This window comes from Eleginops maclovinus, chromosome 4, assembly GCF_036324505.1.
Source record: "Eleginops maclovinus isolate JMC-PN-2008 ecotype Puerto Natales chromosome 4, JC_Emac_rtc_rv5, whole genome shotgun sequence".
NCBI lineage: Eukaryota > Metazoa > Chordata > Actinopteri > Perciformes > Eleginopidae > Eleginops > Eleginops maclovinus.
This window is the reverse complement of record NC_086352.1, coordinates 22,365,755-22,377,922: the sequence shown is the minus strand read 5'-3', so window position 1 is coordinate 22,377,922 and position 12,168 is coordinate 22,365,755. Positions and strand designations below refer to the sequence as shown.

Below are 12,168 nucleotides of genomic sequence, written 5' to 3'. Positions count from 1 at the left end.
TTAAGAGCCAACAGACATGTATTACCAAAAGTATCATTTGGCAGTGCCTTTAAGCCATTTGAAAAATATATACAGGCCTCAGTATGTAAGTCTGAACTTCCTGATCTCAGATCGGTCATTCAGACGATACTTGTAACTTTACAATACGCGCGTGCACGCACACTCACAGTGTTGCTTCTTCTTGGTTTTGTCAGAAATTATTCCATCTGCCTTTAGTTTCTCTTCATTCCCAGCTGTTCACATCTATCACTAGGTAACAATGGAGCTGGAATGAAGGTACTTCTCTCACACATGCACGCACACAATGCCGCATTATCTATACCCAAACCCGTGAGCTGGATCAAACTATAGTCTCTTGAGGCACCTCCCTGTGTTATCTGCCAAATTGTTGCATAAAACTTTTTTTTTTCGGATTGTGCTGCCAGACTGACCTAAAGCTGCAGTGGGACATGTTCTTTCATAACATCAGGACACTCTGTTTCTCAGTTATTAAAGGACCACGAACAAGTGCATAGGGATCAGACAGAATGAACTGAAATTGATCAAAAAGTGATGACAGGACCGTCCTGAATGCCATTTACTGTTACTGACTCAAATTGTGAGTACATGTTTATGGGTATCTACCAAAAATTAGTAGATATAATTTCATGTGCAACCCCTAATGCTGTGCCATTTCTGCCAGTTACAAGCTAACACATTGACTCAATGAGGGGATATAGAGAAGATATATTTCGAGACCTGTTATATAGTAGCATAAGGCAATTTGACACTCAGTTAATTCATGACAGTTAACCCACTCCAGGTGGCCTAATCACTACTGGCGGTAAAGCTTGTTTGCTTTCTTCAAAAAATGGTTGTGTTTATGACAACCAGTTTTACTTTAAATGTAGTTTATATTATGTGGAATTTAAATAAGTGACTAATGACAACTATACGGCAGGCAACATTTCCCCCTCTGTTTCTATACATCCCTCACTCACGCTGCTTCTTCCCATGTCTACAGTGACCCTGCTAGCATAGTGTGACCATAAACAGGCATGGGAAAGGTCTGTATTCCTAGAAACTCACAAAAATAACATACAGATGCACATATGTATACAATAACAAAGAAACACAACATAAATATGGGACATTTTTCAGTTTGAAGTACAGTTTTAAAGGCATTTTGTCATGATCCTTGTTTCGTGTCTGTCATGTCTTACTGTTGTGTTTTTTATTTTGAAATGTTTTCCCTCTTGTTTCATGTTAAGCTTCACTTCCTGTCTGCGTTTCCCTCCTGTGGCTGATTCTGTCATTGTGTTCACCTGTTGCCCCTGTGTTTCTCCTCCCCCTTCCAGCTGTCTCTCATCTTGTGATTACCCATGTGTATTTAGTCCCTGTTTCCCTTTTGTCTGGTGTTCGGTCATTCCCATGTTTGTCCCTGGGTCTCGTGGTCCAGTTCTGTTTGTTTCCCAGTCCTGTCTGCGTGTCTGGATTCCTCTCGTCTGCCCTCCTGTCTTTCTGGTTGGATTGAGCTTTTGTTTGCTACTTTTCTTTTGATGATCGTGCCTGCTCGCACCGTTTTTTGAGTTTTGTTGTTACAGCTGTTGTTAAATAAAGCTCGCCTTTTGTTAAACCCCAATACCTGGATCCCCCTGTTTCGCTGCATTTGGGTCCTTTACTACAACCCTGACACATTTGTTCAACAAATAAAAATGCAAAATGGCTTGCTACCCAGAGTCTTAGATTTATACAATTAAGAACTTATTTAACGAATGCTTAACATTGCACATATTATGTTAAGTGTTAATGAGAGTGCTGTGAAGCAACTGTTTGAGAACATTTTCTAATGAAACATTGTATGGTGCGCTCTAAAGTGTACAAACTTTTACTACAAATCACACACACGCTTTGGCACTTCCATGCTGTCCACCCCATGGTACTGACAAGGGCTCCCTGCAGCTGCTGTGTCTTGTTTCTTTTTAGTGTGTTGTGTTACTGTGGACAGGAACCACAGATACAAGCTACACCAGGGACTGGCAAGCACAAAAGGATCGAGGCAGGTTAGATTGGATTAATATGCAGAGAATTGATGGTGGAACAAAGAAGGAAATCTAGAAGCACATTAATCACATTTCAAAAGAACAAAAAAAGTGAAGAAAAGAAAGGTTGTTCATTTAGCTGTTCAGAGAAAAAGCTAAATGTGGAAATTTATAAAAAGAAATGAAGTCTGTGTGTGTGCCTGCCTGTGTTTGGATCTAGGATATACTTTATGATCGGAAGAGAGTAACAGGATAGGAGGAGGCTACATTTGTGTCAGGATGTGTGTGAACATGAGGTGCCACCTGGTTTTGTGTGTGCGTGTGTGTGGGGTATGCATTATATTCATACAGTATGTAAGACATGCTGTTATGTGCTTGAGGGAGCAGGTGTGGCTGAATCTGGGATTTGGCCTGCACTGGTCTCATGGCAGGAAACAGCTTTTGGTTCCCTAATCAATAACAGCTCTTGTTTTTATCATCATTCATTCTTTCAAACAGTTTGGAGTCATTTTGATTTATTGTCAGTGAGAAACATTTGATTGCAACTGTCTCATTCGTTATCAATCAGATTTAAAACATCCTGAAGGTGGAGGTTTCATCACTAAACTGCTGTGATCCTGCACATTTAGTTGTATAGCTCTAACAGCTATGCTGATGTTTCAGGTGAAGATATATATTTATTTATTTTACAACATTTTAACACATTTGCCCATGAATATTATACCTAATGCAGGAATTGGAATGCTTGATAAGTTGTCAATTCAAAACTGTTACACAAAATTGAAGAAAAAACGGTCCTTAATTCCAGACAGAAGTAGAAAAAGCATAACTTTGTCTCATTTGAAGTGGGCGAATGTCCATTGTGATGGCAGATTTCATCTGTTGTAGCTTGCTAGGTAATGATTTTAGCTCCATACTCTATTCTTGCAAACTGCTAAAGTTAGCAGTTGACTCATAGTAAAGGAACACTTACAGTGAGATATGCACTGTTCAAGATCACCTGAACGGCCCAAATTTAAGGTTTATGTATTTTCTATTGAGTACGTGTTATTATTTACGTGTTATTGATGGTGGGCGTGTATGTGGTTGTTTAACCTGGCTGCACTCACCTGCTCAGTGTGGTTTTGTACGTTAACAAAGGGTGTGAGTTGGGAGGCAAAACCTTCTGTTGACCGCAAATGTATACTAAAGCATATATACAGCAGCAGCTCAATCATTTGATCCATTGTTGAAATAAAAATATGTCTAGTGCAACTCTAAAGTATCATATTTTGAAACAGTGCATGACACAACATTCAGTGTAATAGTGTCTGAAATATACAAGAACCCTTGTGTCCACTGCTGATTTAATTTGAACTCTAATCTTTATGCATGCCAAGTTTTCTTACAGAGCATGTACACAGGGTCATTCTCCATTAGCTTCTCTCGCAGTGTAAACAACTGATCATGTACTGGTTGTCATTCAAAAATGCAGCCCAACTTGCTCTCACGATGTGTATGGTTCATGGGGATTATACTCTGGTCAATGTGAGATGGCCTGTGGGCAGGGTGGGAACATCTTGGTGAAACCAGGCTCAGTCATTTACTGTCAAAGAGCCAACATAAATCTGCCTGCCAGTAAAAATATTACTGAACTCTTTAAAAAAAACCTGCAAACTCCTATGACGTGAACTAGGGTTGCAGTAGAATTTGTTCAAAAAGCAAATAGTAAAATGAAAGAGCCAAGCCTGGGTTTCAGGGTGGAGCCTGTTCTGAATCACATAACTTTCTTCTGAGATGCAGCGTGTACTTCCAGGCAGTATACAGTTTACACATGCCTTTGTCCATACACACAATCTGTCTGTCAGTCAGTAAATTAATCAGCAAGAGTGTTTAATGGTGCACATGTTTTGGTACAAAGAACTTCAAAAATGCCTCCATGGGCTCATTAAGGGAGATCTGGCTTCACAGAGAACTGGGACTAAAGCCAGAAAAAATATCACATGATCACATTTATCATCTATACAAATCAATGCTACATATCTTATTCCATCCTTAATTTATTTTTGTCCGTTCACTTTCTCTTCCATATTACTTACCTAAAATGATTAATGGAGGAACACATTTCTGTGTTTCCCTCCTTCTATCATCACAGTCCCCACAAATGTGGGGCCCTTTTGGGGCCCCCTTTTTGCATCATAGTTTTATCATCGTTCTTTCTGTGATGTTCTTCTCTGTATGTACTGCAGCATTGTAAACTTCCCTTATCACTTGTCAGGGTTATTTCTAGCACAGCTCTGCTTCAAAGTATAACACAGAGAGTCTCTCTACCCCCTGTGCCAAGGTGCTGCATGGACATTTAACAAAACTAAATAAGTACTACAGTCAAATATAGTCAAATCTGTTTTTGTCTTTAATGCAACATCAAACATTTGTATGTTAAACGCAGGAAAATGTTAAATGGATTGTATTTAATCACTTCTGTACTATTTAATCACTTCTGCTGGGCTGTTATCATTACCTGCTAAGAGCAGTTATCTGCAGCCCTGACCTGTATGTTATTTCCTGGGCAAATTGGGCTTTGTCTGTTTGAGGAAGCAAGAGTCAGGATGCCCTTTTTAATGTAATGCAGTCAAAATGAGTCCTAAATATTGCAGTGTTACTGAAGCGCATTTGAAAAACTTTGGAAAAAATTGATTAGCTATTTGGTCAGTACCAATAAAAAACAACAACCATATTTTAGGAAAAATAAAAGTAGTACAAACGTCAACTCCCTAGACTAATTAAAGAAAGAAGGAATAAATCTCACGATAACACAAACAATACTGCAAACTGCACACCAAAACAGCCAAGTATGCTCCAGCTTCACACTGCACACTTAACTTATTATTTATCTACCTAATCTAATTAAATAGTATTTTTAGTAACAGTCACATGATGAGTTACAAGTGTTGAGATTCATGAGGTATTGATGTTCACATGCTGCTGTGCAACAGTTCATCAGATCATGAACTGTGAGCCGGAGAGGTAATGAGAGTCTTTCCAGATGTTTGTCTCTCCGCAGTTGGTTGTCTTCCTCTTACACTGGCAGCAGCACTTGTACTCTGCAAGCTTATCCACCAGGAGCCGACCAGCAGACCTGTCCACAGAAAAACAGGGAAAAGCAAAGGAAGATGTATCTTTTAGGTAAGTCAGTTGTGGGGAACTGTACATCCCAATCAGACAGGTGTTATCGCCAAACATCAGTAGAGAATACAGTGAAAATCAAAGCAATGTGTGCCCTTGGTCCTAACCTTTCAAAGTGTGGATGTTGTCAAGCTACTTTAAGCTATGTATTGAAGATAACTTGTCAAAATGCTTCTGTGGTATCTTGTACTGAAACACACCTCAGGAAGCGCCTTTCCTCCTCCTCTCGCTGGTGTTTCAGTTTTGTGTTGCGACTCCACTCGTCCCCCAGTGATTTACTGATATCCTGCCTCTTCTCAAAGCGATTAATGTGGTCCAATATTAGCCTGCACAGGAAACAAACCAGAGAGGAATACTATAGGTTACACAGTGCCCCTATTGGTTACACATTTCTGTCCTCTTACTTTACTCACTCCATTTTGTTGTGTTTGAGAACTTCTCGCTCTTTCTGCAGCTGTTCTTGGCGGTTGTGTAGTTCTTCCTTCTTCCGCTGAGTGGCAGTACTGAAATTTATCCGGAAAAGCTGCAAGTATGAGGAATAACATCACATCATTCTCAATATGTACAAAAGAAACCTACAGTAAGATGCATGAGAATGTTTAAACCTATTGATTAAAAAACAGGGGTGGGAGGAAACTTAGTACTAGTAGTAACATTGGACTTAATTTGGCAAATTAACATTTAACCTTTTTAAGCCAAACTACTAAACAAGTTTAAATCATCTTAACCAGCTTCAACATGAACTTGCTAATTACATCTTATCACATTAGTAACATTAATCTAATAATATAATATGTAATACAACCCTTTAATTGTGCTACTTTAACTAAAGTAAAATATCTAAGTAACTCCTCACAAACAGCAAAAAAACTAGGAAATGCAGAGACTTATCATTTAGAACTATGACTGGTTATTTCTGCCATCTGCATGATGCAACAACTGCAGATTGAAGCTTGTGGCACCAATCAGAAACAGATTTTACCTTCTGTGCCCTCTCTCGGCCCTCTGCGTTGCTGGTGGCTGTCTCACAGCGGTTGAAACCGGAGTTGTCAGCCTGGCACTCTGGAGGGTCTGAGCTCTTCCTATCCCTGACCTAAAGGACAGAAACACTCATTTCAGCTGAAACATTACCATGCAGGGGACCATGGCAGAAAACTCCTCCTGGGTCAGATGTGATTGGTGGCTGTTCCCCTCTGGCCCACAAGGTCAAACCATAGCCAAGTGAATATGTTGTTGTTGTAGTCCGACTTTTTAAGTACACATCACCTGCTAAACACAAGCATCGTTTTGGTCTGTCGCAAAAAAAGCATTGCATTCTTATAGTGGCTCAGAACCAGAGCTATTTATTTTTATTCCATGCTTTCTTCTTTCTCGTCAAATCCAACCAAATTACCAGATCTTGTTTAATATAATGCATACATTGGGGATTTTAACTGAAGGATAGGTGACAGCTTCATGATGAAATTTTGTCAACCTTGAAACCTTGAAACCTTGAAACCTTCAAGACCACTTATAACTTTTTGTTTCTTTCTCAAACTCAAATCATTGTTTGTGCCTACTTACTTGGAATGTTTTGCTGGTAATGTGCCACAATGCGTAAACTATAAAAATAACATTTCATTTGCAAATGTCTAGAAGTTAACTTTGAGAAGTATTTTCTTGCCTGAGTGTCAAGGGCCCTTTTGTAAATTGTTGTTCTCTCATGTTTCCGCTGAAGCTGCTGAGCCTTCTGCAAAGCCATCCTAAAACACACACACACACACACACACACACACAAACACGCACGCACGCACGCGCACGCACGCACGCACACACACACACACACACACACACACACACACACACACACACACACACACACACACACACACACACACACACACACACACAAAACCCAATAATGCTTGGTTCTCGTAATTTGTGCTGACTCTAATTACGTCAACAGATTACTAGAAATGCCTGAGAAGTACTGCTGTTACAGACTCACTCCTGGACCAGCTGGACCTGATCCATATGCTCCAGGAGAAGACGGTTCTTCTGATCTCTGGACTCCTGTTTCCGGCGAGTCACTATCTGATCCTGAAGCTCGTTCATGTAGCGATGCTGCTGGATCCTCGGCGTCGGAGTGAAGGGCCGTGATGGGAAGACGAATGAAGTCTAAACACAAGCATGCCAAAATAATGATATGGTAATAACACTCTTTCACTTTTGTATCAGAGCTGCAGCAAAAGGTCAAATATTGACTGATTGCTTTACTGTGAGCAGGTACAACAGTTGCTCTTCTCTGTTAGTTTGTAGTACAAACTAGCTTCTCAAGTGTTTGCTGCAGGAGCCAAGTCTTAAGTGTTCAGGTTATACTCACAGGGAAGAGAGGAAAGTAATTCTTCTCTTTCTTTTCTGACATTTGTAGGTTGAATGTAGCAACCTGCTTTGCATGCTCATGTTGCTCATTTAGTTTCTCCTGCCAGATGCACAAACAAAGACAACCCTTGTATTATCATGTTGACTGAAAGAGAAAATACATTGAGAGACATATATTCACAAGGGAGAGCAGTTTTAATGAACCAAAAAATGGTTGAACTTCAAGTTGTTTCATTTTAAGTTATCATTTCCCACATGTCCCACACCTCTCCCAGTGCTGTTCCCAGCTCTCTGGCCCCAACCAGTCTGTAACCATCCTTTAATCCTCAGTTTTTAAGATTTGTTTTATTTTTAGTATTACTGTCTTTCTGTTGACATAATGGTTTGACTTCTGCCTCTGACCATGGAACAAACTGTTTCTACATCCTGTCTGTAGTTATCTAGTCCCTTTTTTATCTTCACTGGAAACCAAAAACAAAACCAATACAATTAACTGTAGAAATCACATCCAGTAACCAATAGCAGATAGTATGAATGGTATTTTCTCAAGTATTTTTCCAATGGTCTCTTTACTGTTACCATTACAACTGTTGATGTCACCATGCATCAGCATTTAGCTCAATTTTTTGTTTGACCACACTATTTGTCATACACACACACACACACACACACACACACACACACACACACACACACACACACACACACACACACACACACACACACACACACACACACACACACACACACACACACACACACCTGTTCTTGGTCCATGTGCTGCCTGTCTCTCTGTTGTTCTTTCAGCAGTAAGAGCTTCTCCTGAGCTTTCTCCTCTGCTTGCTGCTGCTCCCTCAGGTACACTGGAACATTTCTTTGGGCACGCTGCATGCACAGGTAGCACAGCTCCTACGATTATAATACAGTTCTTAAAATTACTGCAATGAATCAGTAATGCAAAACATTTTCCTCTCAGGCTTTTGCATATGCATTATAATTTTATGGACATCCCTTTAGCTCCCTGCACTCTGACCTGAGCTCCCCTAAAAGCAATAAAGGTTTACAACTTATTTTGAATGTAATGCAATTCTCTTTCCCTCCCTTCCCTGCTTTCCTGTGCGTGGTCTCAGTGCGTGTTGCACTGTTGCCTGTAGCCTGTTGGAGCACACACTGGGTTCAAAGGCTATCATAATTCCATATAAAAACATTTCTTTAATCTTAGACCAGGGACTAAGGAAGTCAACCCACCTCTTAATTATAAAGGACCAATATAAAAGCCAGATTACATATACACTTACCAAAGACACAAACAGATACATGAGCCCTAACACTCACCTGTCCAGCACGACTGTGTCCAAAGCAGTTTGCAGTCACACGAGGGTCATCCAGTTTGTGAGTGACTTCTCGTATTGAGACCGAGTCAGTGGGCCTGAGATTGGAAACAGATTATTTACCACTGTGTATGTTTCATCAAAGAGAACAGCTCTCTTTCATGGGCAGATTGGTGTTACTTTATAAGCGTATTATCTTACCAGTGTGTGAAACTTGAAAATGAAAACTTTAATATTTTAGTTTTTCATGAGAACACCATGGATATGTGTTTTTATTATAAATGGGCTCTAACTGTTTCTTAAGATAGCAGTATGAGGATTAGTCATCAAATCAGCTGACAGTTGTTGGTCAAAAGTCAACTTTATTGTCAATCTTCTGTGTGAGATAAAGACAGGGAGATTGAAATACTACTGACAATCCCGAGGAATAACAATTTAAATATCTAAATAATATATATATAAACATATACTTTATGTGTATACTGTATATGTGAAAATAACAGTCAGATGAAGATGAATATATAATATATGTACAGAGGGTCTCAGTGAGCTTGCCACAAGAAAAAAAAAAAGGAACAGGAGATTCAATTGAAACTAAATGGAGGATCTTCAGATCATGGTCTGTGCAGTGTCGCGTGTGTATGTGTGTTTTGTGTGAGTGTATAAGTGCTGACAGTGCAAGAAGGTGATGACAGAAGAGGAATCTGGCCCGCGGGTTGTTTTGCATCATTGATGGAGCTTGAAGCTGCATAGGTCAGTAACAATATGAGACCACCCCTGAGATCTCAGCTCACAGGGACTCATCCACTGGCGGACAACAGCTCTGCAAACTGAACCTCTCCATAGAGTGTGTGTGCCTGTCCATCTGAATCTTTGTGTGTGTTTTACTTTTCTGTGGACTTCATGGTGGTTTGTGGATTCAGTTCTTCAGACAGGCTAACAGCTTTCATCTTGGCAGGCTGCAGAGGCTGATGGGATTTAGGTTCTCTCTGTTGGGGAACTTCTGTAGAGACACACAACACTCTGAGTTCACTGTTTCTAATTCATATTGCTCTTCTTATTGCTATTGATCTACCATTATTAATAACATGTAGCTCAACCCCTGATGCCTCCTATACATTCTGTTGAAAGAGAATGGTTTTAGTTACCAAAACAAACTAGATTTGCCATTTATATTTTGAGTTAAGAAATGCAAGAGCCAGGCTAGCTAACTGTTCCACTTCCTTCCAGTCATTTTGCTAAGCTACAGGTAATTGACCATTAACTGTACTTTATTATTTAAAAGATATTCATTCACCATTCCTCAAGGAATCAAATAAGCATTTATTTCCCAAAATTACCAAAACTACTCCTCCAAACAGCTAAGTTGCAGCAAGTTGATAAGATGCTTGCATTTGAATCAATACTTTTTTTAGTGCAATCAAATCCTAAATGTTCAGGTTTGTGGAAAAACATCTTTCACCTCCTGCATTCCTTTGGTCTTGCGTTTTGTCACCAGCCTTTTTCTCTGGCTCTGGAGAGCAGACAGTTGGCAGGGTTACAGGGTTGGCAGACTGTGGCCTCTGGAGCCTGGACAGGCCACCAGACATTAAAGAGACACTGCTCCCCACTGCTCTCTGCAGGGACACAAGTACAGATAATCTGCATCAATACTAATTCATTATATACAGTATCATGCAAACACTTTTTTATACTCACATTGTTAAAGGCTAACAGCAGGCGACCAGTTCCATCCATGGCATTAATAAAATCCCTGTTGAACTTCATTCTCACCTTTGAATAACATCAGATGAGATTACATTTAACAGACAATCAGTAGTAATGGTATCAGACTAATAATTACAATATGAGCAGACGAGACACCTTGTTGTTCCTAAAGGACAAAACTCCAATTCCCTGGAATATGAGGAATACATTTTTTTCAGAGGCCAACGCTCTGAAGAGGAGAAGAAGAGTTTCTCTAATGCATCCCTCCACCATGTCTCGACTGAAAGGAGTCTCTTGTGACACAGCTGCAAAGTTCAGTTGCACCACTGGTAGGTGTGTTGCTGAAAGACACACACGCGCGCGCACGCACACACACACGCAAATGCACGCGCGCGCGCACACACACACACACACACACACACACACACACACACACACACACACACACACACACACACACACACACACACACACACACACACAGCCTTATTATACTTTTATTACACTGTAATTGTTATTTTCAAAATGATGTCCCTGCATATCTTTTTTCTCCCAGTTTTATATGAAGCTTACATGGCTATATTTTCAAGCATTTCTCTATAACATTTGAATCCATGAGAAAATAAGAGACAAGTACAAAACATACAGTAAGAAACAATCTCATCTTGCTTTATCAGTGTTGTGTCCATGCAGTTTGATCAGATTTAATTGACAACAACCAGATCATCAGACCTCTGATTAAAATGTGTCTAAATCCAGATAGGTGTGTGATGTATGCAGTATTAGATATCAGCAGCAAAGAGAAAAACTGTAAATATATATATATATATATATATATATATATCTCCTGATTTGATGTTCAATGGGACTGCTTTTTTGTTTAGTTTTTTCAGATGAGTTTTCTGTGAAACATATCCCCAGAAGCCATGTGTAAGTCTCACCTGCAGCCAGTGGCCTGATCTGCTTTAAACCCAGAGACTGGACTAGTTTGCCAGCCAGGAGGAAGATGGGTCTTTGGATCATTGTGAACTTGTTCCCTATGTCCAACTTCTGCTGAGAGAAGGTGAAGGTGCCAAGTCCTGCCAGGTGAACTCCCTGTTACAATGGATTTGACAATCAATTAAAGATGGATAGACAGACAGACAGACAGACAGACAGACAGACAGACAGACAGACAGACAGACAGACAGACAGACAGACAGACAGACAGACAGACAGACAGACAGACAGACAGACAGACAGACAGGTTAACCTTATGTATGGCCAGCTGATGTTCAATGAAGGTGGATACATCAGCCCAAATACAGTTTATATCTGGAGAAAAAGACATAAGCCTATGGTGATATTGCAACATTGAGATGCATATATATTAAGAACCTTTCGATTGTAAACATAAATAAATTCAACGTATTTTCCAACCTTTTTCGGAGAGCTGGGACAGAGTAGGTATAGTCCTCCCGTCCATTTCTGACACCAGCCGAAGTATGTCAGTCATATCTCTAAAATCTTTGTAATCCTCAGGACAATAAGTGTTTAAAACGTTCCTTAAATAAATGTCTTCTACCTGCTTGGTTGCTACTGCC

General features: G+C 40.0%; 1 protein-coding gene across 2 annotated transcripts; it reads right to left on the bottom strand.

Annotated features, from left to right (window-relative positions):
• Positions 1–4,040: 4,040 nt before the first annotated feature.
• Positions 4,041–12,080, bottom strand: LOC134863483 (coiled-coil domain-containing protein 81-like). 2 transcript variants are annotated; one of them, XM_063882022.1, is made up of 16 exons: positions 12,005–12,080; positions 11,838–11,899; positions 11,527–11,680; positions 10,742–10,926; positions 10,577–10,651; positions 10,341–10,494; positions 9,767–9,881; positions 8,883–8,976; positions 8,310–8,456; positions 7,549–7,647; positions 7,174–7,343; positions 6,850–6,928; positions 6,169–6,279; positions 5,600–5,709; positions 5,387–5,512; positions 4,041–5,139 (listed from the first exon to the last, which is right to left on the bottom strand). In XM_063882022.1, the coding sequence occupies exons 1-16, from the start codon at positions 12,078–12,080 to the stop codon at positions 5,001–5,003; spliced, it is 1,896 nt and encodes a 631-aa protein (XP_063738092.1). In that variant the 3' UTR covers positions 4,041–5,000. The 2 variants fall into 2 exon arrangements, 1 of the variants encoding a protein (XP_063738092.1); XR_010165665.1 differs by having other exon boundaries at positions 5,037–5,139; positions 5,294–5,512.
• Positions 12,081–12,168: the final 88 nt, after the last annotated feature.